The 26,278-nt window shown below is 44.1% G+C and overlaps 1 protein-coding gene across 7 annotated transcripts in view; it reads right to left on the bottom strand.

The window, feature by feature from the left end:
• Positions 1-26,278, bottom strand: part of chb (CLIP-associating protein) — a 217,110-nt gene that overhangs the window by 32,784 nt on the left and 158,048 nt on the right. For 6 of the 7 annotated variants that reach the window (XM_075692191.1, XM_075692193.1, XM_075692192.1 and 3 more), the window contains 13 exons: positions 24,825-24,962; positions 23,861-24,055; positions 21,542-21,615; positions 20,788-20,883; positions 18,290-18,388; positions 16,149-16,322; positions 14,496-14,576; positions 9,074-9,156; positions 8,546-8,662; positions 7,664-7,849; positions 3,957-4,120; positions 1,788-1,866; positions 349-495 (listed from right to left, as the gene is read on the bottom strand). In XM_075692191.1, coding sequence (XP_075548306.1) covers positions 349-495; positions 1,788-1,866; positions 3,957-4,120; positions 7,664-7,849; positions 8,546-8,662; positions 9,074-9,156; positions 14,496-14,576; positions 16,149-16,322; positions 18,290-18,388; positions 20,788-20,883; positions 21,542-21,615; positions 23,861-24,055; positions 24,825-24,962 — 1,633 coding nt within the window. The remainder of the gene's footprint in view (positions 1-348; positions 496-1,787; positions 1,867-3,956; positions 4,121-7,663; positions 7,850-8,545; positions 8,663-9,073; positions 9,157-14,495; positions 14,577-16,148; positions 16,323-18,289; positions 18,389-20,787; positions 20,884-21,541; positions 21,616-23,860; positions 24,056-24,824; positions 24,963-26,278) is intronic. The other variant, XM_075692195.1, reaches the window with a different exon arrangement.

Genomic DNA, 26,278 nt, shown 5'->3' with positions numbered 1-26,278 from the left:
ACAAAGGAAGCATTCTGCAGTGTGCACAGTATAATGCCATGTTTGCAAACATTGAGTGTTTTGTTACAATTGACAAAACCGGTCGTATATGGCAAAACCATTAAAGAATGATTATACAGCAATTACATGCTGGTGTAACCAGTTACCTCTCCGAAACACGCCTTTCACCATAGTGGTGAAAGATGGTTCCACCACTTGATTGTGTGTTAACTACCAAGGTAGACAAGTCTGCGTACACCATTTTTTTTAAGTTACATAACACCTCTTTTCGAAATTCCAGAGAATCGCCCTGGTGTTCCAAGTATTTCTTGTGCAAGCAAAGAAAATCCACAGGTATGAAACACTGACCCTCTTAAGTTCAGGACTCTTTTGATCACGTATCCAGGAGAAGATCTTGGCAACCATGGAGTGTGTCTCGGGAGTGTTGACCAGCAAGTCCCCAGAGTCCATCGCTTGGAGCAGAGACATCAAATACCGCAGAATTGTGATCTTGACCTGAGAAGAAAGGCGTCAAGGAAGGGCTCAGCAACAGATTAAAATGTCCTGTCCAACTTATGCTATCTGTGTAAAAAAAAAAATGCTAGAGGTATTTTATACACCAACTAGGGAAAATTAGTATACTGCCACCATAGTGGTACATATATTAAGTAGCAAACTGGGATGCACATGCATGTGTTAAAGCAACAGAGCCCCATCATTTTTCAAACTGTAATTGACCAATACTTGATGAAACAACCAGCATTGATTTTTGTTTAAGGTGTACTCATATACCTGAACAACATCCTCAAGTAGAAGAGATGACATCTTAGCTGATGAAAAACCAAAGATCAAAACCAGAGAAGGGGCTGTTAATTTAGCACATTTGAGTATGCTGATCAGTGCTTTTGCAGAAAGAATGTTAAAGGGAGTTCTGGAATGGTCTTCATGCAGTGACAGTGAAAGCTTTCGACGGCTTCTGTGTAGTGGTGTGGTTGGAATCAAATGTCAATCACAGAACAGCCATCAATGCAGCCAACATCACAGCCTTGAATTTGCTTTGAAGATGTCACTATAGATTTTTATATAATAGAAGTTACCTTGCATATACGTCACTCAGACAACTTCTTTGCATGTTTTATTTTAGCAATAATACAGAGCTTTTGTTTCTCGTGCCATGTTTCACCTGCTCCATGTTGGAGATCAGCTAGGGAGGGGCAAAAATTGACAAACGTTTTGTGGGTATTGCATCTAGACCTTTTGGCTAACATTAATTTTAGCATCTGCTCTTATGAGTATGCGTATGCACAGTTTACAAAAAATATATTTTACAGGCAAAACGCACTTTTCCATACAAAGGTTGGATACAGTGAAGCATGTGGAAAGGCTTGGGTATATTAAAGAAACTGGACTGGATATAGTGAAGCATTTGCAAAGTCTTGGGTGGAATTGGTGCTACGGCAAAACAGACCCCCAGAATTTCGGAAGAGTGTGAGAACTTCCTTATACAGCTTCACTGTCTTTGACGTACAAGTTGCTGGAATTGGTATACGTTTGTGAAAGCTTCCTTTTCCTAACTTTAAAGAGAGTGCTAACTGCCCACTTTGTTCTCACTAATATTTCAGATTTATTTTGTTTGCATATCACTTTTTTAAGATATCTCATGGTAAAGCACTCATCCATGCATCCAAGGCAAAATACGAATTTAAAGTTCAATCCACTTATGCAGATAGTGCAAAGTGCACTGTGGCAAACTGTCAGAATTTAACATTCGTAAAAGTTAAAGAGGAAGTAAAAGAAGTGGAACCAACCTTGATGTTAGGAGTCTGTGTTGGATCAGTGATGTACCTCACTACTGCCTGAAATTGTTCGCCATGGGGAAAGCACTCTCTGTGCATGGAGGATGAAAAGAAACAAACAAATGAGCAATGCAAAGTTGGTGTGAAATGTCCACTTTGCTTGAAATGCCATGAAATGCCAACTTTGCAACTTTGGTTGATGTCTGACAAGCATATTTCCGAACAATGCAACATGCTTTACAGCAAAAGTAAACATGTAGCACATTTACCTCAACATAATTCCTTTGTGACTGCTTTCTTTTTTACTATGACTTCTATGTATAAAATTTTTATGGCATATAGCTGCAGACATAAAGCCCTGCCCTAAGGTAAAAACGCAGCACTGCATCAGAATGAAGCAAGTGTCTCAAGTCCCATTTAGCATTTGAATGAAGTTCCACATGACAGAAAGCATACTGAACATTTGCAACGTAGCCGAACCTCTATATAACGAAGACTGATATGTAGAATTATTGCGTATACCGCACACTTTCTGTAGCACCTGGAAAATCGCATGAATTTTTATTTTTTTATTTCGAGGTCGGACGTAAAACGGATATATCGAACTCTGCCAGTTCAGACCCTGTGTGCTCTGTTGACAGGTGGTGAGCTTTATCGCAACACCCTCGAAGATAGCGGTGGCACGACAGATGTTCCCGACTGCTGCGTACTATAGCTGCACACATTGATCGCGCCGACGGTGCCATTTGAACGTAGCGACGTATGTATGCAGCGGCTTGGCTAGTTTGAAAACGTCAACGACACATTGCACAACGTTGGCATTGCATTTGGTGCACTGACCTCAGTGTCGCACTCTGCGCCTGCTGCACCTTGCGAGGACTGGCGATTTGCATCCACAAAGACGCGCGACAGTGCGCGCTCATTCCGCTCACTCACAGACGCCTTGGCAGACGCCCCTTAATACTTTTTTGGTATTGACAGAGTTTCAAAATGCTTCGATTGACGGACGTGGAGATCGCAGCAGAAGTAGGGGCCAAACAAAGATGCTGCTGAGGTTGATCTCGCAAGCGCTGATGTTGCCTCGCTCCCGACTTGAACTGAGGCTGAAGCTGCTTTGGCCCTACTACGCCGCTACTGCGGCGCAATAGAGGGCACTGGCCTATCGCTTGTGGATTGTGAAGACTATGTTGAGGACTCCGTGCTTAAGCACGCGATTGCCAATAAGAAGCAGGCTACATTGCTGCAGTACTTTCAGCGAAATAAATACTTTGTGTGAAGCTTCAAGTGAGTATTTACTGCGGAATGATTGGGGCGCAATCTGGGATCGTTGTGCAAACCGCGCGTTCTGTTGCGCTGCGTGCGATTGGCCTAGGCCGTGCGGACTTCGTGCGACTGACGAAGTTGCCGCGACCTAGGCCAGTTGTGCGCGGCCCATTAAATGCGCGCTCTGAACGATTCCCAATCGTGCCCTTGGTTCATTGATTGATTTGCAGAAGTTTTTTTAAAGAGTATTTTACGCGATTTTATATATGTCAAATTCTGGCTAAATCAAAAACTTTCGCATCACCGCGCTGTTCGATATATAGAGGTTCGGCTGTAATACCTTGAATATCTTGGAATGAGTGCAACTCGAAATGGCCAGGAAACTACTTGCACAAGAGCAACATTCCTTGTGTGGTAAATTCTACTTGACACATTCTGATAATGTACAGGGCCGTCTACTGTTGTTGAAAACACCTACCTAATTGGAATTCAGTCCGATATGCATGAGTGACATGCAGATATGCTTGACACACAAAGGCAAGAACTGCCTCAAGCTACGTAATGTTTTCTGAATCAGTTTACGAAAGCCTTGCAATATTAATCGAAGTGTTGACAAATGTGATAACTACATTATGGAATAAGAAACAGTATAGAAGTTACATTTATTAAAATCTTGCCAAACTTTTTGCCAATAAAGCACTCTCAAAATTTTTTCTGAAGTAACTGGAAACCTGAACGCATAAGTTATCATGGCCCACCAACACACACAATGTTACAACAATGACTATCTTTTCCTTGAGGAGCTGCTTCAAGGAAAAGGTTCTTGTATAACCTGAATAAAATACGGCAAGTGCGAAAGCGAAATCTGAAGCACAAATAAGGCAAAAGAAAAACAAAGGCAGTTAACTGCATTATTACCGAATTATGGAGAGGATCTTCTGTATCTTTGTTTGCAGCGAACTTAAAAGGTCGGTTCCCGTCTTGATGAAGAGACGGGTCAGCAGAACATACAGCCAGCTATGCAAATCCGCACTATGGACATGAATCAGCTCCCCCAAGGCTTCCAAGAACAGTGTGAACACCTGGTACAAGAGTGAAGAGCATCTTGTATTTCTGTGAACACAACCTACTGTAGGTTGAATTGTTTGCAAGGCAATAGCAATTAACACCTACACAAACATGTAGCACGTACCATGGTATGTTTAATGGTACTCAAAAATGATGGAAAAGCAGTGCAGTTACTGAACTAATATAAATCATTGCTAGCTAGTGCCACATACCCTCAGACCATGGTGAATTAAAATTGGAGGTGTTTGTTAAAAGGGCAAAAGGGCAAATGGAGCACAAGCAAACAAGTCTCTTAGCATGCACAGGGCACTTCAGAGAAGGCGAATTATGGTTGTATAGTCTGTAAAGCATGGCTACACAAGTGACGTAGCCTGCTCCGCTACGCAAGTTCTCATGTACAATGTGAGTTTATGTTTTACGTTTATGTTTATTTGGGCGCAGTTGAAATTTTGAAATTTTCTAAAAGTATTCAAAAAATGTGCATTTACAAATAGTCACTATTAGATTCGTTAATCGAAAGTTTTGAATAATTGCACACCCCTAATTAAAATAATGTACCTACAAGAGGACAAAGCTTCATTTTTTATATGTATGGCATAACTTTGTAAAAGATTTAACCAATATGAAGGACATAATCAACAGCTAAATGACTATTGCAGCAAAGGTGACAGTTGGAATCTTACTTGCTGTGCACGTCACGTAGTTCTCATATATGATATGAGAAAACCTATGTGGATGGCTCAACAGCCTACTAAGGGTAATGGGGTTGGGGAATTGGGAGATGTCGACAGGGCCAGCTACTATATACCAAGAAATGCTCCCCCGCACGGTTGCATCATGCAGGGAATGCCCGATTCTGCAGCAAGCAGCAAAGGCATACAGCACATGCAGGACACTGCTGGCCTCTGCTGAGGAATGGATCCACTCTTCGTAGCTGGTCACTCGCCTTGGTGCTTTCGTCGGAGGGCTGCGTACTTGGGGCACTTGCACAGCGAGTGCCTGGTGGTAGCCGCAGCGGCCGATTTACACACTGGGCAACCTGTTTGTATTGGTATTCCACAGTGTTATTCAGTCTTCTTTCCTTATGTGCATGCCAGTGCACAAGTACATCTGGCTTAAAAGGCTCCTCACCAGGCCCCATTGCAAATTTCGGTTATATGCTGGAAGTTGTTACGTGCCCTCTAGGGAGTGCTCTGCCGCAAAAATTTTTCAAATCGGCTCATTAATAGCCGAGATAGCAATATTTCAGTGCCGTGAACCCATGATTTCAGCAGGCGGGCTCCACTGCCAAGTGAGACATTCTCTACTCGCCCCGTCTAGCCTCCGCAAGCGAAATCCCTTCCCTGCGTTCTCCGATACTGGACCACGAGGATCGTGTGACGCGTATGTCATGGGCCCTGCCTATATATTTTTTCTCCTTGCTTTTTTTTTTCTTTCCTTTTTTGTGCGGTGCTGTGCACTTCCGCTGACAGCATTGCGCACCAGCTGTCGCGATTGTCTCATTTCGCATAGCGCACGATGTTGCGCGCTGTGCAGGACACATGACTAGCTGTATAATTCAGTGCTACACGAATACTGAGGCAGAACAAGCGGATCGTAGAGCATGATCCTGCACTGGAACACGGTAGAAAATGGCATAGTTTCGGTACCTGCGCGTGTGACTGCATAACAGTGGGAACAAGCAGACGAAGCGGAAGTACATCTTTTGCTTCGGTGCAAAGTAAAATAAAAAACACGCAGACATTCCCTTTGTGCGTTTTATTATTTCTCTAAACTTCAATTCGTCCACTCATGCAGCAGATCGCACAAATAACAGACGTTGCCTTGAAAAATTCTCGAAGACACGTGTCACCACGAGCGACGTCATACTGCAGACCTGACTATGCATGCACAGGGACAAGTACGTCACTGTCTGGCTCGGAGTGCGGTCGCCGCAAGGGAAAGGGAGAACGGCGTTCGGATTGAAATTTTAGACCTTCCGTGGCGCATAGTGATGTAATACTTTGCAAACAAGCCCGTTAGTGTGCATTATATGCTTTGCGCTTGTCAGCTCAAAATGGCCAGACCTGGTGAGGGGTCCTTTAAGTGCAATATTTGTGTAGGCCTTGTGCCCAAGTGCTTGGCATGCATGCAACAAGCCTGCAGGCAGTGGATCTTCCTTCAGTGATGTTTTTGTAGGCGCTCGCAGAGCTGTCATTGTTTGTTACTGTTCTAGGAAGGGCATCTCTAAATTTGCATCACTGTGTGAGGCCACAAATGTTGTTAAGTCACTGTGCTGTGGCAGTTAAATGTTAATATAGTGCTTGCAGTGCCGTGCGCCCCTTCATTCTTTAGTATGCACCAATGGCTGGGAATCCACCACAAAGTTTCCATGGCACACACTGTGCACAGCTTCCTGCTAGCCTCCGCTATCTTGCTGGCAATGGTGTAGGTGGGGGGTAGCATAATATGTACACTGCTGCCTGAAAGTCAGCCTTCACGGTTTGTTTGGAGCAAGAGAATTCCAGGAAAAGGATGTTTTGAGGTGCCATCTCACGGGCCCCAGAAGTCGTCACAGTCAATGGACAGACATGGCAGCCACTGACTGCAGGATCAGCTCTGGGATGAAGAGGCGCCTGCTCGGGGCAAGGCCCCTGTCTGCGAGAACCCTCTCCCCTCGGTGTGTCCAGTGAAACCTGTCCGGAAGTGAGTGTGTAAACACTCCCCCTTCAAAGGAGACTTTGGACGCTCCCATTGGTCGAAAGTTGAACGGCCGTTTTCCCTCACCTAGGGATCTAGGGAGGACAGTGTTTTTAAGCAGCCGTTGTGCGGCTGCTGACTGTGCATTCTCTTTCAGTCATGCTAGACTGATGAACTGTAACGGTCTCCACCCTTCATGTAGATACTGAAAATAAATCCCATATTCCTCGTTCTCGATGAGAACAAGTCTCTCCCTTCAATAATGTCCTCAGCATCGATGAGTTGGACGACGGCATGGGCCAGCTACCATTTATTTCATGCCCGACCCCAACCCTTACAGTACAGTGTGCGCAGTTGTTGCTGTGCTTTCGGCTGCCTTCTGCTGGCCTTCCCCCATGCTGCGAACATGGAAACTGTTCACCTGCCGACCCACCTCAGCGTGCTTGGTGCAGCCTCCTCGCCACTTTGCTGCCTGCAGTTGTGGCCATCGCAGCCCTCTCTTATTCATATCACCCGAACTGGCAGGGAATGCATTCGGGACATCCCTCGAAATGTGGCTCATAGTATACAACACGCTTCGGCCGGGGAATTGTACAAATTTGTATCACCCCAAAATTTGTACCAGCCATGATTGTATCACCAAGGTTTCACTGTACAACCTTCAGGCTATTACTAACGCTGTACTGAACGATTCCAGATTATTTGCACTAATGGTGTGTCATAATTTTGCTTGACATCTACGTTGAGTCTCGACTGGAATGCTGCCAGAATTGAACTCAAAACGTCACATTCAAAAGCATGTCATAGCTGCTAGGAACTGGTGAGTAGGGATAAAGCAACTGCTCGGAAAAGCCAGCAGAGAAGGTCCCCATGCACACCTTGGTGTGTGGGTCCATGAACATCTTGGTGAACATGTCGGTGACTTTCTTGAGGTCAGGCAGAGAGAGGGTGCGCCCCGACCGCAGCACTGACAGCAGGCCCAGCAAGCCCTCTTTGCGGTCTGACCAGTGGATACTGGAAAGATGCTTCAAGATGCTTGGCACATCTTGTAGTGGGATGTGGCCCTGCAAGTACACACGTAAAATTCAAACAGATACATGTAAACTCACCCCTTACATAATAAGCTTCATGTAAGAGACGATGTTACAAGCCGCTGTTTATTGTAATGCTAGTTCTTTTAGCCTTTGCAGGTTCATAGAGAGGCAACTAACCGACAGATTAAACTTGTGGGGAAGGCAGGCCATTCCAGCCTGATGCTGCCCGGTAGGGAAATGAAATAATGTGGGCACGTGGGCAGAAAACATCACAGGAAATGAAGTGCCATTTTGCATCTATCCCTGAGAAGGGAGGTCTGAGTGCTGACGAGAGCTACATTCTGGAGCAATCAGGTTTAGGGACATCAAATTCAGTGTGCATGAACTGGTTGACCTGCACAATAGAATGTCACAGAATTTGTGGACAGGTACTTTTCAAGTTAGTGTTCTATTATGCACTGCATTTACATGAATATGAGTTTTTCCAGAATTACTTGCTGAAGAAAGAGCACCTCACATTATAATCAAAAGCATGTTCTGAATGTAACAGGACAAAGAAACCTACAGTGCACTTTTTTGAGAAGTTTCTCTATTTGGTATTAAATAACCATACCAATTATTTTAACTGATTAAATACCTTTGGGTGTTAAACACATATCAAGAATCATGAACACATCCACAAGCAGTATAGAGCATGTATTACTGAGCAACCACAGAAGTGCGCACCTCATAACCACCTCTGTTGTAGGAACTGAATGAGCGGTCCGAGCAGACACTAGACGTTTCACTCTCATCCGATTGATCGTCGAAGGCGTTGTAGCGGTTCTTCCTTGGAGGAGTGTTCTGTGGAGGAGAATGGTGAACACAGCTTAGAACACTCAGGTGATTCCAGTTTAAACTTTTCTCTTGGAAGTATATGTATCTGAAAAAAAGAGTACAAAACTTTAAAGGTGCACAGGACCTGTTGAGGCTTGTGTGCGTAACACTAATATGTACAGTGAAAGGGGACATGGTCCCGTTTTAAGAGTTTATGTAGTTCTTGCTAAAGAGGAAGCTAGTTTTATAATGGCACGACAGTGATATGCTATTCTAACAAATGTTAGAATAGGAAAGCAAGCACATAATGAAAAGAGGAGTGCATCATTTCTCGCCACACTGTTGCACGACAAGGAAGCAATAATCCATCTTTAGTAAACCCAGTATCCTCACGTGCTATGTAAAGGGAAAGAGTGAGGAATGACCAGGTTTGCTTACCCAACATTCCAAAGCATCCGCCACAGCAGCCTCTGCCTCTTTACTCTGTTGCAGTATCTGCTGTGCCATCAATGGAGCGCCAGCTGTTGTTCACAGAGAATATGGAATAGGACAAGAGAACATACTGAAGGCTTAGAGGTGCAGGAAGTACAAGTATTGTCCTAAACAAGAATAGTGGCCTGGAGACATGTTTTCACAACAAAGAAATTTAATAAACACCATGGTCTCATTTTGTGAATCGGTGCATTACCATCTCCGGCCATGTACAGCACTTAGCAATTCAATGGTGATACTCAGAGCTTGTGGCTGCTGGTGCTTTTTTGAGTCATTGCTGGGTGCTGGGGAAACCCAGATGGTGCGCAATGTGGAACACGATGAAAGCGAGAGCCTTCATGACTTAGCGCAAGTGCATTTGACCTTCTAGCGCTCACCGGTAGTGCAAAAAACGCCTGCCACACGCGGTTCAATTATCACATTTGAATCCATGAGCAATGTACATTCACAGAAGCCCATAATCCCTGCCTACTTAACTCTTTTGTTACGAAGCCTATAAAAAGAAATCAATTTTATCTACAGTTTTTGCACATGATGTTAAACATATCTGTTGGAATTTTCCTGCTAGCAATGCCACTGTACTGCCTGAAATGACGAATGAAGTTGACGACTAAACTATTGATGACTTTGGTAATTTTTAGCAGATTGGGGAGTCAAGAAAAATAAAACTGACTGCAGCTATAGTCAAAATTGGACTCCAGTGCTCCTAACACTTTCTCAATAAAACAACGCAAATAAGGTCGACTCAGCAACCCAATTTTTAAATGACAGCATCAGTGAATACCCAGAGGCTTCTGTCATGCTGTCCAATTTTCTGACCTCACATATAGGCTGTTTTAACGATATCTGAAACAATGGTAGGTGCTCGTGAGTTCGTGCTATTTTGATAATTGTGTTCGATTAATATCAAGTGCAAATTTATTGTTCCACCGTGTGTTCATTTTATCCATCAGTGTTTCGACAGCACACATAGAAGTTATTACAAGCATTCCTTCCCATCTTGTGGAGTTTTCAGGCACACAAGATCACAGAGTCGATCACAGACCAACCTTCGACCGAAGCTTGTCAAGCAGTCTAGTCTCTTACATTTTGAACACCGCCTGTTCAAGATCCCTTATTCATTACTGTACAATAATGTGCAACATTCCACATTACTGTACAGGAACTGAACAATGCATGTGGAGGCTCCAGCACCAGCTGAACGCACACTACACCATTTTGCTTGCCCAGAAAAGCTGATCGACAGGAATAATCAAGTATGAGGAGGCTTCCGCATGCTCCCTGGCCTGACAACCATTGCTTGGCGAATGCACCAAAACAGGAACCATGTGCCTGCTGCAATGAGCAAAAACAAATGCTCCCTCAACAACAGGAACTTACCTGCTCTCACATTTGCAAAGCTACTGGTTTCTTGCATAGCATGGGCATCACATGGCCAGTATTTGATGCTAATAAATCTGTGCAATGATTTTTTTTTGCAAGGTCTGACTTGCAAAAATTTGGCAACTTATACCAGGCACACATGTTCTTACAGTTCAGATTATTGAGATGCTTATTTGAAATTTTACATACCAATTCTCAAGAATTGTCTGAACAATTACTGCTGCTTTACATCCATTCAAACACCAGTGATCAGGCTATTATTTTATGTATCACAGTAAATGTTGCAACTGCTAGCTCATGAAGTGAAATGTTAAAACAACAAAGCACAGAAAATAATATTTCTAGCGGCAAGGAAAGAGTTAAGTGAAGTTCCACAAAAAGAAATTGTAACAAAGCTATTGCTCTGGCTTCATTATATGTATTGAAATTACTCATGAGCAACTGCTAACCCGTGTAACATGTTCTGCTACAGCAATACTTTACTCTGTGCTTCACTGCATATCCAGAGCAACAAATGCGCATATACCAACCTGAAGCATACCTTTTCCAAATACCTAGTGAGCAAGGGATGATGGAAAGTACTTTATGCTTTTGACAATTGGTGCCATCACTTTGCAATTTTTGAGCACAGCTCTTAGGCACCTGGCACCCGGGTTAAGCATCAGCGTCGGTGCAACCGCGCGTATGCCACTGCTCGTGCGTTCATCGTCGTCCTCTTCCACAGCTGGCTCTGATGCCGCTCATCATGCCAGGGCATTCCCAAACAGCCCCTCACGCTCATGTCACTGCTGGCTCTGACGCCGCTCATCATGCTAGCATCGGCATAATGCCCCTCCCTATGCGGAAACACTGATAGCACTGACCCACTGCCAGCCTGTGCGGTGATTTCGGTCTGAAATTCTTGCCTCAATATTGCATTTACTCAAATAATGAATGCCCTTTTTTACCCGTAAAACATGCACAAAGTTGAGGAATGCATTTGTTATGCAGGGTAAAATTCCTAGCGACTTTCCTTTTCCATGACCATGTCTAAAAAAGTTGCACTTTTACCTGAAATGCAAACCATCGATTGCAATATCAAATGTGCACACAGCTAAGTAAGAATAGCAGTTTTATCAGCTGTACTGTATAAACTTGCAAACATTTACATACTACGTAATTTAATAAGCATGGTGTAAGCGTGCACAGGCAAATGAACACATCGCACTCAATGACAGTGGCCACTCTGACAAAATGCTGATGTGAGGAAGCACAGCATCAGCAGTGAGCAAAGTGACCTGTGTGCCATGTATCGCTTCAATGCAAACTGAGCGGCGAGAACGCAGCACGCAGGCTGGTATGCGCTGCCGTCGCACCTAGACTCTGTCCTCGATGCAGATCGCTTTCAAAATAGGGCACACCACAGCCATGCTATGTGCAGTTGCTGCCAGAGTATTCACCGCACTGAGCGCTTGCATGCAAAGCGCAGTAGCTGCCAGAGTATTCAACGCACCGAGTGCTTGGAGCACTCGGTTCAGCAAGCACCGGGTACTGCAGAGCAAGGTTAGAGCCTCTTGAGGTCATGGCAAAAACCCCTGCTGAAAGATATATTAAAGACAAATATGTCAAGGTGGACTGTTAAAATACCATTCCCAAAACAATGCAGTGCATGTTTCATGCCAAAGAAACATTTAGTTTAATGGAAAATTGTGTGTGAAGGGTCCGCATTCCTCTAGCACCATTGAAATTTGCCACTCAGGAGCAAGGAGTTGTGACATTGCATATGCCATGTTGTGCCCCAAATCGGCAGTGCACATTCTTTGAGTGCTTCCCCCGAACCAGCCCCCTTCACTGGCACCCACCTACCCGTCAACAGGTCCCGACACCGACCGTGATGGGCAAACAAGTGGCTCACTTGGAAGAGACAGCATCCGCCGCCCTCCATAGAAGCGGTAACAAGTGCGAACAGTAATCTCCTGACCCTGACAGGATGACTGTCATGGAGAACAAGGCATCCAATCGACGACTTTCGTGGAGGGAACGTGAACTGTTTCTTGGAAGGAGCGCACATGATATCTGTTTCCGGATTGCCTCGTCCTTGTTTGAAAGGTTGGATATCAGCGGTGGAGTTCTGTGTACAATGCCTCTGATTGGCTACAACAACGCCATCAAATACCCTTGTGTAGGGAACTAGGGAAGAAGAATATTTTAAAAGCGGGCCTTTGGTGCAGAGAGAGGTGCTGAGTCAGAAGGGTTTGGGTGCGAGCTAGTTGGTACGGATCATTCATATTTAAAACAGCGCCGAAAAACACGGACAAGGGAGGACACAGGACGAGCGCTGACTGCCGATAACACCTGTATTGGAGCCTGCGCAAGTATATCGCAACGGGCATAAAGAGAGTGAAAGAAGAAGGGAAGGAGAGTCATCGTCGGTCAACTCATGCTGCGCATGAGTCAATAACATTAAACAAAATAAAGATAACCATAACATGGTGGACACAGGCCAAATTGATTAACTTCTAAGGAACTTAAGTTCTTTATCACAGAGTGCTATGGAGGGGGAACTAACACAGGTTACTCCTAACCGACACATTGAAAACGTCTCAGATTTCTCTGGCCATCTGATTGCTGTACCTTTTCAACACACGTGTCTTCAACACAAGTGTGGCTGTTCACCACTCCTTGACGACACACACTGGATGTAGTCATCCCTGTGCCTGGAAGACCTCTGGTCTAAACGCTACCCCTAGTCCCAAGAGCCATTACCGCCCTTTGCTGCCATCAGTGAGCAATGCAGCACCCAAAAGCATGATCTATATTTTATTCTTTCTTTCCTTTTTGCGTAGAACACAAAAGCTCGGCCAGAAATCAAGTGAAGAACGCAACCGGCAGCATCTCAAGACATCACATGGATGCGGAATTATCTGCTGCTAGCAGAAATATTGCTTTTTGCCGGCAAGTCTACGTGGCGACCTGCACGTAGCCACATGATTGCGTAACGTGATAGCAACCGGTGCACCCACATGGATCCGTATGCACTCTTGCTACTTGCTTTCCTTCGTGATGGCAAGAAATAAATGGTAAAATTAGTCTTCACTTATTCATATTTTGTACTAAAAAGAGCATCCGAGATTGCTTTCGTGCAACAGCCTCGGAGGTCATGGAGTCACCAAAGTGTTTTGACTCCTAGCTGATAGATGGTGTCACGTAATTTATTGCTGGCAGCACAGAGTGCATTGTTACTAGCAATGATGGCACATTTAAACTACATCTAGTACCCTCTGGTTAAAATGTTGGCCTCACGGTATGTTTCAGATTTTTTTACGGGCATACAATTGTATCGATTCAGATGATGAAATTAAATTGCTTTTTTTTCTAGATGTCTCACAGCAAGATGCGGCAGTACGATAGGGTCTGTCTACAGCATCGCTCGTCGCTTGAGTCGAGTGTGCATGTGGTTACCTTTTTGTTATGAGCTTCACGAGCCAGGAAAACAAGCGCAACACTACCCAATACAGAAACTACCAAAACAAAGCACAGGCGACGCGGAGTCAAGCAAAAGATTTTTTACCATCTGTCGTAGTGTTCTTAATGGTAATGTCAATGAGTTCTTTTTTCTAAGAATTGTAGCACGTAGCATTTTCTCTCGAGTTATAATAAAAAAAATTGTCGCATTGCATTATAAGTGGCTGAGTACTAGTGACAATTGCGAGGAGTTCCTACATCATCAGGCTAGTACTTGAATATGCCGAGGAAGTCTCAAATCGTGTCCAGCACTTACGTTAATTCCTCAATTATACTAAAGATTTGTTTGCAATAACATTGACGCCTTAAACATTCTCTACCATCAATCCATCACTTCAACTTTTAGTGTCCCTTTAAGTGCCGAATTGATTCAACTTGCCTACTGCAGATGAACATTTAGAATGCCTCTTCCATGCATGAGAACCTATGTGGTCTGCAACTGAAGTGCTAGAACAACAGTCAAGGTCTATTGCAAACTCACTTGTGATGGTAGTTGGGTGATACCGCTCCCCAGCACCAACAAAAGGTCGCCTTGTACCTCCACTGAGACGACGCTCGTACACTGGAAACATGGAAAAGATAGCGATGCAGCGGAATGCATAGTATGCAATATTGTAAGCAGATATGTTTTACTTCTGAAGTCATTACATGTAACAGCCTATACCCGGACCTTTATTATCTACTTTTGATGGTGTCAGAATGTCAATGGAATCATATACTAGTGCATAAAACGAGGGACAAACTTAGAGGAGACCATACACAGCCCTGATTTTTTTTTCTTGTCAAGAAGAAAGAAGGGGTGATCCCACATTGCTTGCCAAATCTGAATCGAACCTGATTCGATAATTTGATTATTTTCCCTTGTCCTTTGTCCTTTTGCTTTCTTTAACAACACGGCATTTCTCAAAACACCGGAGCACACCGACACCATGCACAACAGTGAACTAGATTGTCTTGCTTGCATTTCTTTACATTATACTTGCACTCTGATAATATAGAATTCAAACGTTGCTTAGTTTGCCAAACAGTTTTCCACAAGTTAACAGCAAGTAGTACACAATATTCACTAACAACCGATTAGCCTAAATTTACGCTCTAGTGAAAGGATTGACCTGGCAACTGACATGCCGTCATAATTAAGGAGCCCTAAATATTTCAAATGTTGCAGGCCTGTTGCTGCGAGTGCTGAAATGTGACCATCAAAGTAACCTTGCCTGCATTGCCGCAGCTTGCTGCTGTGGCTAGAAGTCTCAACATTGCCAGGCATGGACAGCTGCTATTCAACAAAGCTGCTGTTCATACGTCATGACAAAGTAGCAACAAAACTGGAATGGCTAAAGTTAACACATTATATTAAAATACTTAGGATGCACCGACGCTTGCCATATCAGAAGAAGCTAACAAACAAAGACACCAAGGACAGCATAGAGGACATTAATGTAATTAATTAATTGAATTAAACTGATAAATTAATGGAAATGAAAGTGGATGAAAAAACAACTGGCTGCAGGTTGGGCACAAACATACGTCTTTACATGACGTGTGTGTTGCTCTTACCAATTCAGTTACCACGGAGCCGTTTTCCCATCCACATTCTGGTGTATTTACGTTTATCTACTAGAACTAAACTTGGAAGTGTTAGCCAGAGCCACCACTCATGGCCTAGATGGCGGATGTGGAAGATCCTTTCTGCCGCAGGCATCACATGGATGCGTTTTCTGGGGGGTGAAGGCAACTGGTAAATAAACCCACATATGCCACCTGAAGGCATCAATGCTAGTGAATTCGAGGCCTTGCTACGTAAGAAACAAGAAGAAAGGAAACTGAGGGCCCGATTTTTATTAGTCATATCTTAAGAAGCTAACAAACAAGGACATTAAGGACAGCACAGGGGAAATTACATGTCCTTATTAATTGATTGCCAGTAATTTTTAGGTGTTTAGAAGTTTAGATACTTGATTAAAGAAAAATAGTGAAGTCGAAAATATCCTGACAGTAAGCCTTTCAGAACTCTCATTATACACGAGTGTTTACAGTAAGCGAACAGACAGCCAGGCTGCATATCGACCTTGCATGCAAAGTACCTCACTGCATCGTGCAGTCTCCCTACAGATGAGAACATGCCACTACTCACTCCCTGTCATCCCAGGGGTTGTTCCAGTAGGCCGTGTAGGGCTTCCCTCGCGGCTTGTGCCTACTGGTGTGGGAATGCCGGATTTTCGGCGGACCCGTCCTGTGCTGTCTGTGTGCGTAGCCGAGTACGTAGCGTAGCTCAGCCGTGATGTAGGTGAGCCAGACCTGCTGCTTGCTGCACAGCCCACATTGTGCGTACCCCCAGCTTGAAACACATGCACATTGCTTGCACTGAACATGCAAAAATAGTCCGGTGGAAGTCCAGAAGTCTGAAGGTGTTTCGTGGAGTGAAGATTTGCCTTCTACCTAAGCAGGAAGTAGGCAAATTTTCACTTACTCGCTACACCTCTTGGGCTCGCACAGAGCATGTTCATATAACGCGTTATTTCAACCACATAGGAAGCTTAGCTCAACAAAAAGTGCTGTGAATAGATGTGAAGTAGACAAAGGCCATTAACCTGCTCTGCCCTTATGGAATTCAATATTTAACAAAATTCGACTGACAGGGAGCCTTTGTACCTCTTCAAGCTGTACGTATATCGATTTTATTCCAAGGCAAACATTTTTTTTTCTTTTTTAAAAACATATGCGGATTACGAGGAAATGAGTTGGCTTCTTTTGCACTATTGAATGACAGAAAAACCTTCCATTTATTTCCACTTAATTAAATTCTGGAAGTTTACGTGCCAGAACCACGATCTGATTACAGTAGAACCCCGCTGTTACGTTCCTCACTGCTGCGTTTTCCCGGCTGCTACGTCGTTTTCATCCGGTCCCGGCATAGCTTCCATAGGATTCAATGTATAAGGAACCCCGCTGTTACGTCGTAGCTGTGAAAACGTTCCCGCATGATACGTCGCAACTTAGCACCCCGAACCCGCCTGGGCTGAAGTAGGCAACGCGCTCCAACCGCCATTTTGGCTTTTGACGAGTTTTGGCTGGGCTCGGCTATGGAACTGGCTGCAAAAAGCCGCACGCCAGTTCGAGAGGCCGCACTAAGTGGCCATTCGTGAAAAATGCTCTCACTATCATCACTGTGATTAGGGTCACCGCATGGTTGTTGGACGGGTCGACTCACGGAGGAAGGAAACTCGGGAGAGGCCCTCGCGTCACTCTTTGTGAAGTAAAAGTGAAACCGGAAGTTGGCGTTGCTCGTGGCGTTGCTCCGCCTACCGGGACAGCTCTCCTCTCTTGTTTACATTTCTCCCACGCCGCGCCGCGCGCAACCGGGCTGCTCGGACGCGCGCGCTCCGCAGCAATACTAAACAGTCGTTAGCGGGTTAGCATGATTACGCCAAAGAGGGCAAAATTTCCCGCGGATATTCCTTCGTCCGTTGCCATTGCCGTGGTGCGGTGACGACGAGGAGCACGAGCCGCATGATGCCGGGCAGTGGCCAAATCCTAGCTTTGGAGAAGCCGTCGCGGCTCTGGACCTCCTCTGCAGATACGTCGCACCTCACAGCGACGCTGACAGCAATTCGGCCTTCCAGGCTATTGAGAAACGTGTGGCGATTTCTACCGAGCGAAAGAAACGGCAAGCCATCATTCTAGGCTTTTTAAAGTCCTAAGCGCACTCTGTGGAAATAAATTGTCTATAGTTGAAGCTGCTCTTTTTTTCATTCATTTTCGGAGCTTTCCTCACTGTTGCGTTTTCCCGGCTGTTACGTTTTTTTCCCCCGGTCCGGTGAAAAACGTATGAACGGGGTTCCACTGTATGAGACATGGTGTAGTGGATGACTCCAGGTTAACCTTGACCCATGGGGTGTCCTTAACATGCACCTAAATCTAAGTACACGAGTGGTTTTGCATGTTGACCCCATAAAAATGCGTCTCTGGCAACTGCAATTGAGCTTGCAACCTCGAGCTCAGCAGCGCAACGCCATAAGCTACCGTGGTGGGTATTTTTACCTCTGACACCCCTCTGATTATACAACTAAAGCGATCATTAACTTTTCAACTACTAATCAATGTTGGAGAGTGCAGCTTCACATTTCTGATGTCATAAGATAAATACAGTTTTCTAGACATAAGTTGAGGCCAAGCACGCAGAAACTTATAACCGTAAGCAATTACCTCCCAGAGCTGCCTTAATAATACAACACAATTTATTTAGGCTGAGTAAAGAGGCCAAATGTCACTTACGCTGTGACTGGGAAACACCCTTCGTTCGACTTCGACTAATTCGCTCCGGCGATGCTATCGTGCTTGACACGGTGTCAGCTCGTTTTGTTCCTGGACGAGCTGAAAAATCAAGCAGGGAGTCAAAGTGAGGAAGAATGTGAGCTTCAGAACAGCAACAGAAACCCACAGCTACGACCCACAAAACAAAAGGGTAAATAAGAAAACAAAGTGAAAGGATCATAAGATGTACTTTCTGCATGAGATCTGTCACCTTGCCATGCTGGGAGTTCACCTCTAAGTGTGGCCCAAGGTAAACACATGGCAGCAATACAAAAGGGAACACTTAGTTTGCGTTTGAAGTGATTCCTCTAAACATAAAAGTCTAAGCCACTCTCCCTTCTATTTGCCATATAGTTTTTTTCGCTTTAAAGGGACACTAAAGAGAAAAATGATTTCTTCTGGATCAGTAAATTGCCTCTCTACTACTCTACTACACCAAAAACACCACTCTTACCACGATAAGACGCTTGGTAAGCCAGAAAAAGCGCAAGAACGAAAGACGGGTGACGACGCCCCTGGCACCTGGTCGCTGTGACTTCATGGATTTTGATGGCATCTTCTAGGGCCTACTTAATTATATAGCCGTACAGATTGACTACATTGTGTTCTAAAGGAACGAAATATTCAACATGGCAAGTTTCTGGAACCTTTACTCAGCTGATGTGGCCCAAATGCGAAAACATACTTTGGAATCGCTGACGTCACACTGACGTACCAGCGTCGGGGTTTTGGCGTGAAATTCAAATACTGATACTTCGACCTTCATTTTCTCCTCTAATAATCAAACTATTATTTTGAAATGACTACCTGCAGTGTTCTCAAACAATGCTTTATTAGCTGTAACTGATTTGTTGTTTCGCTTTAGTGTCCCTTTAAGTTTCTTCCAATAAAACATTTATATAATTTCTGGACAAACATGAAAAATATACAGCTTTAAAAAAATATCCAATGTTCTCTTTTTACATTGGCACACCATGTCTTCTGAGCATAAGTTAAAACACATACAGGGAAAGAAAATCTGTTTACAACAGCTCCCCTGCATGATTATACTGAAATGTGACCTGTCAGAAATTTAGCTTGTAGCCCCTAGTACGTTTTGAAGCCTGAACTTGGTCGCTTTCTTCTTGTGCACATTTGAATCTACAACAGTACAACACGTCAATTTTTGCTATAAAAAGTGAAGCTGACACAGCAGGAGGTGCCTCATTGAAAATATTGGACAAAACATTACTCAATGCTGCTGCATATACCTCCAATAAAATATAGAAAGTCATAACAACGAACCAGAGCACCTCTCAGGTTTAAGGGTATGAAAGAGCCAGTACATCAAAAAGAATGTGGCGGTGCAGTGAAATAACTTGAAACTTATGCAAAGAGGTGATCTTCAGATAACGCAGCTTCTAATCGGGCCTTTGCAGCAGGAGACGAAAAGCAGAGTATACAGAATAACAAAAAAATGAGCCCCAAAAAGCAGTGCGTGTTGATGCCGCAACTAGAGGTGTTCCCACACCCAGTGTTCCTCAGGTAATGCCATCAGCACACTTTGGTCCTCAAGTTTTTTTCGTCAGTACTTTTCAAAAGTTTTCTGCTGGATGTGTTGTAAATGTCGGATGTGCTCGACCGTAACTTTTGCGGTGGTTGAGGAAGTGGCGGAGTGTAACAGAAACAATATGCTTTGCGATTTCTGTTCATTTTTCTGAGTTCCTTACTCCAATCACTATTAAAATGGGGCCACCAGTGTTCATGCTTGCTTTGCAGTTAAATTTAAAGGATTCACGAGTCACTTTCGCAATCAGGAAAGGAAACATTTCTTGCATTGGCATTTCATTTGTCAAAGTGGCTACAATATCACTGTTTCACAAGGCAAAATTTCAGTTGCATTGGCCAGACCCCATTATCGGAGTGTCACTTTTGGAGGGAGGAGGCAAGTCTTTATTCGTGAGAACAGCATTTCTTTCTGTAGTGATGGTGGTTGCTCCCCATGGAGCCCAAAGAGAGGAAAGTGGATTTATGCACAATGACTATACACAGCTACTATAAAACTTTATGCTCAGAGCCAAAAACAGACTCGTCACACAGTGTCAACCCTCACCACAAGAAAATTAGGAAGCAAAAGGAAGCTAAATGGAGACAGGACAGCATAAGTAAAGAACGCAAAAAAAGATGATGCGAGAATAACAGGAAGAGGTAACTGAAGAGGTGAATAGGAAGAGTGCGAAGTGGTGTCTTGCCTTTGCTGAGGAACCTTAAGGGCGCCACGACTTGGTATTTGCTAACTACCATGATTTTCTTTCCCCCGACATAGCTAAGCCACACAGGGCTACGTGCAAGAGGGTCCGAACCCTCGTGTGCTTGAATCAATGGCGTCGCAACACACCAAAACACCTACAGACGACTGCAGATGCAACCCTGCGGAGAGTGTTCCTCAGATGGCCACTGAAGTATACAAGGACACTTACGCAGCGACGCTCCTATGCCTCTGTTTTGTGCTGTGGTGAAAGCACGTGCTCGTGCCCTTCTTGCTGCCCCCAAGTCAATGGCGCTATTGGATCGGACTAAGAAAAAAGATTACACAAAAAAAATAAGGAAAACGAAGCAAAACAAAACTAAAATAAGGCAACCAAAGATGCAAACAAACAAACAAAACACAAAGAAATGAAGCAGGAACGCCAAAAATAGAAACAGAAACTAAATAAATATACAGCTAAGTTAAGCTAGACTGGTAGTTAATCACAGAATACCAAACACGCGAGTCTTGCCTTCATCGAAGCCTGATAAACTGTGAATACATGAGAAAACTAAGAATGCATGGCGGCACTACTTTTGTCATCCCTACATTAGTTCTCCTGCAGCGCCATGCGTTTTGACCGCAACTGCTTGAGTCTACTTCAACTTTTGTCAATAAAGGCATTGTGCCCAAAAGAAAGCAATGATTAAACTTTGGAACTTTAAAAAAATTTTTCAGCATAAAAACTGCCAACGTATACCAACCTCTCCTTGCAAAAAGGAAAAGCATTATGAGAGCTTTATGGGAAGGTCCTACCTGTATAGGATGATTTGGTGTGTCTCTTTAGTTCCCCTTTAAAAATCCATGCAAGTTATTCTCATTGCTACAGATAAGAAACTGAATCTTGATCATCGCTTGAAATTAGCCACAAGGCCAATGTTAACAAAGGAGGAAGCGAAATGTTGACATGTCAAACGCAAACTCACCGGAGGCACTCCTGGTGTTGTTGTAGACTGGCACACCAGACCTCCGCCCCAACGTTGAACTTCCGCTACCGGGCCTGTTGTCCCGCAAAAGGACAGCAAGTATATACAGGCAACATATATTATCATGTATATATTCATGGAAAAAAATGAACAACACCTGCACAAACAAGAAAGCACGGCTGTTATTGTAAGGTTTTCATTTTTTTAGATTTGTACCACCAGTCTTCCATGGTGTTTCCATAGTCTGTCATGTTTCTGAACCCGGTCCACAAGGCAAGAAAAATTATTGCTGAACTATCTCACATTCTGACATGTATGAAAATGTGACAACATAATTTAGTGTTGTAGGGGAGGGGGAGCAGGGGAAAATATGCATAAGGCACAAAACTAAGTGCAATCAAGAGGAGCATATAAACAATACTGTTTGACATAGCATAGACAATCAGTTATCACTTTTTTTTAGTTTGTTTTATTTTGAAATGAGTAAGCTAATGAAACAGAATTTGAGAAAAACACAAACTTTATATAAGACCAAAATGCAACACTATCCAACCTACTAGATGGTATGTTTTACACGTCAGCTAGAGCAGCTTTACTGCAATTAGTAACGAAAATTATGCAGAAAATCAGTATTGGGATATCACTTCTTTCAAATTGAAACACTTCATTTGATGCAGTTTGGGGTCCAAAAGTTTTGTTGAAAATAACTTTGAAAAGCAGTTCCATGTGATTTCAGTATAAAAGCCATGAGAACATTGGCAATTAGAGGCACTGTTATGCTTGTCCTCTTGAAAGCATCAGCAGCCTTCCTTGTACTATCACACTTTTTTCTTGAGCACAATTGAAGGCATCAACAAAATGAGCAATACAACTTGCAATGACACTTCCATGCTGGCTCAGTCACACTGTTTGGAAAGTGCTCTCCTATTGGGTGGGTTGATATGGTTCACTTTGATCCATACACCAGCAGGATTTGGCTTATTTTTTGTACAAAATACAATCTGCACAGTTAAAGAAAGAACCCCCCCCCCCCTCCGTTACTGTTCTCGCAACAGTAAAAAAAGAAAACAAAAGAAAATGATGGCCTACAATAACGCCCTACTTGAGCACTGTAAGAATTTGTATAAATCAATTAAATAAATAAACATGGCATTTCAGCACTATGGTACATCATGACGTGATCTAGAAGTGTAGGCCAATCAGCATAGTATCGTTAAGGTCTGTCAAGGATTGTGTTTCATCTACCTTTCTGTCCGTCAGTGCTATTTATTTAATCCTTTACCAGTCATGAATTTTAGTACATCTTGACTGCAACTATATATCCTGCAACTTGAATATATATATATATATATATATATATATATATATATATATATATATATATATATTGTGGAGTTCTCCTCCCGTGCTGTTGGGACAAAGGAACGACAACACAGTAGTGCAAACAATCACAAGGGCATTTATTGCACCTTTCATAAATCAATGCCTGCTAGCAGAGTTGCTATCCCCAAAACATGTCGATGGGCGCGCGACAAATCTAGAAGTCCAACTCACCACGACCGGATAGTGAGCGAATATGTTCGCCCCATGCTGGATCCGAACGCCTGGTCGTTCACGCGTACGGTCATGCGAATGGTGGTGCGTTCGAAGGCGGCCATGCGAGACGGTCTCGCAGAAGCTTGGATCGGTGCACGCGTGGCACGGCACGTCCGCACTGCTTGCTGCCCCGAACCAAAGAGGAAGCGCCTTGTCTTTCGGCGCCCAAGTAACCTTGCCTGTCGGCGGCGTCAGCAGCGCAACACTCGCGCCCTCTCTCGTACTGCGCCTCAACCACTCCGACCGCCGCGAGCGCCAGGCCACGCGGCGAAGCCAGATTACAGGCGACGCGCCGTGCGGGAAGACATATCAAGGGACGCGTGAGAGTTGCGCATCCCCACAATATATATATACACCTTGACTGCAACTATTTGGTGCAATTCTGGTGTTCCATATATTATTCACATTGACCATGACATCGAGGAGGGGACGTTAAATTCTGGGGTTATACATGCCAAAACTATCATCTTATGATGGGACAAGCCATAGAGCAGTAGGGGGGGAAGGACTCCAGGTTCTTTTGGCCACCTGGGTGCACTCAATGCACAATACACGAGCATTATTGCGTTGCCCCCCATCCGAATGCAGCCATGGTGACCTGGATGAAATTCACAGCCTCGAGCTTGGCAGCACAATGCTGTAGCCATTGAGCTACCACAGCGGGAGTGAGCAGGGAATTTTAAGAAATGTCTAAGTTCCTCCTTCAATAAAGCTGTCCCGCACCTGAGGTTCTCCATGGATCCATGACTGGACACTGAGTGCTTAAGGGGCCTGGCTTGCGCATTGTTCAGCGAGTTGCTGCTTGAGGAGTTGCTCATGCACAGCTCGCCCTGCAACATGCGCTGCTTGCTGCTGTCCAGCGAGTTGAGCAGCACATCTGCCTGCTCCTTGAAGTGGTCCGCAAAGCCCCAGAAGGCCCTGCGAAGATTGAGTAGGAAGGAGTTGGTACGTGCATAGAGTGCTCCAAATGCCCAAAAGACAACTGCAAGAAATAATATAAGTGTAGGTCATGACCAGGTCTGAAAATCAAAGGTCACGAGAAAATACCAGTACTTGGGATTCCAAACTAGATTTTTAGTGCGTGTGTACGTAGTCTCTAAACAAACAATGCTTACTGGAAACATTAAAGTACTACTGTTATATTTAATCAAAAATTCACCTGCACCACAGCCTAGCACTTACAAAAAGAAAATACAAAATGAAACCTGCAACATGCATACAATTAAACATCAAGCCAAAAAGGCAAGGATGTCAAAAATGTCTAGCATGAACACATTTCAACTAAATGGCATCATTTATACTACCAAAAGCTAAAAATTTGCACATTGAAACTGTGCAAAGCATTTCTTGCTCAATCAACATCAGGCCTGCATGTGTTTGTTACTGCCTCTTCATGACAGTTCTCAAACTAATTAACTTGAACTAATGAATTCTTAATGACTACCACATTTCTTTCAAATGGCTTTAAATTCCCAGAAAACAGAGGACAGGTGCCACTGGCGCAAGCATGTCCACTGCTCCCTTTGTTTCCACGAGGACGAGTTGCCATGCTTGGCCGGCAACAGTAGGATTGTGCATTTGCAATCGTACAGTAGGAGCCAAATCTTGCAAAAGACCCACCTATCTTGAAACCTCACAGCTGCCAAAACAAACAAGAAAGATCGAGGCAGAGGCTGAGCACACCCACTTGCGTGAAAAGGCACGGGCTTCCGGGTCAGCATCGCTGATTCCCTTCTTGATGGCCTCCTGCAGGATAGCGATGTGCCTTTCCAGGGTGTGCGTTGGCCACGTGTGCAACAGCTGGTCGAGGAACTCAAAGCAGGACCTGCACAGAACACAATAGCGTGACAATGCTGAAAGTGCACAAGCACCGTGTGGTGGTGAGCCGGGCCTGTTGAAACATCATTTGCAATTAGAGCCCCAGCTGCCTATAATGCTACTTTGAATACTTGGAAGACTTTAATGCAGCGGATGAGTTCAGAAGAGATTCTATGGTTTACTTATGGATGCTAATACAGATTCATGGAAATCTTGTTACATCACCGGCAACAACAGTACAGTTTGTATTGATGTCACATTTTCAGGCACTGTTATGCACATGTGAAATGATAGAATAAAGCTCGCAGGAAGAGCATGCTGCAAATTTAGTGCTGAAAATGGCATGCCTTAAGAGCTCTATTCCACTTTGAATAATTATACCCTTATTATTCCTTATAATTATTCCTCGAAGCAGCCTGCCAGTAACAAAATTCAGTCTTCTATGCTGTATCAGTGAACTCATCAAAAATATTGTTTTTATATAAAGGAAAAATTTCAGAAAGTGTTTTTATTAAGGCATAAATCTCCAGCATCAAATTACTAATACAGTTGAACCTCCATATAACAAAGTAGGTAAAATCAGCAATTTGCTTCGTTATATCAAGGTTTCATTGTACTGGAATTCAACCTTTTTGCAATTAAGCACAGCCGCCGATCGATTTTTCTTACAAAGAAAGGGGCCGCAGAATTTTCAGAATTATCGGGCAATCGAGCAAAGGAGATTAGAATGAGAAAATGCATTTTGATTAATTTGGGGCTCGACGACGAATGGTGCGGTTTCATGTAACGTCGGCGATATCATCACACAAGTGGTACGAATTAAGCGAAGCCAGCTACGCTCTCGCGTGCTCTCTGTCCCCACGGCTGATAGCGTTGCCTGCACTGGGACGATGCTATCATGAAAAGTGCCGGCAGTGGGGAGCGAATGCTGTGTCTGACACTAGCTCCAACGAGTCATCGAAACTCCAGATTACGTAACCTTCAATACTAAACGAACGGGAAGACCGCTTACAAGATGCCATGCTGACTCAGCATGCTCACTCTTTGCACATGCAGCAGATTACCTCTAAACCAGGGTGCACGGCTGCGAACACACTCGGCCACGCTTACAGCCATGCGCAGTCATGGCCGAGATGCACCAGAAATCGCGATGACCCAACTTGCACCTCCCCCCTTTTCCCTTTGCTCGCGCAGGAAGGTGGCACTCGTACATGAAGCCACCACCTTTCCTTCTCACCCTCGAACTCTTTTAGTCACACCTGAAGCACAAAGTGCGCAGGGCGCATTAGGATCTTATCGCACTTGGACTTTATACTGAACATG

The sequence above is a fragment of the Dermacentor variabilis genome, chromosome 5 (assembly GCF_050947875.1).
Source record: "Dermacentor variabilis isolate Ectoservices chromosome 5, ASM5094787v1, whole genome shotgun sequence".
Classification (NCBI taxonomy): Eukaryota; Metazoa; Arthropoda; class Arachnida; order Ixodida; family Ixodidae; genus Dermacentor; species Dermacentor variabilis.
The sequence above is the reverse complement of the archived record's forward strand: the minus strand, read 5'-3'. Positions and strand labels throughout refer to the sequence as shown.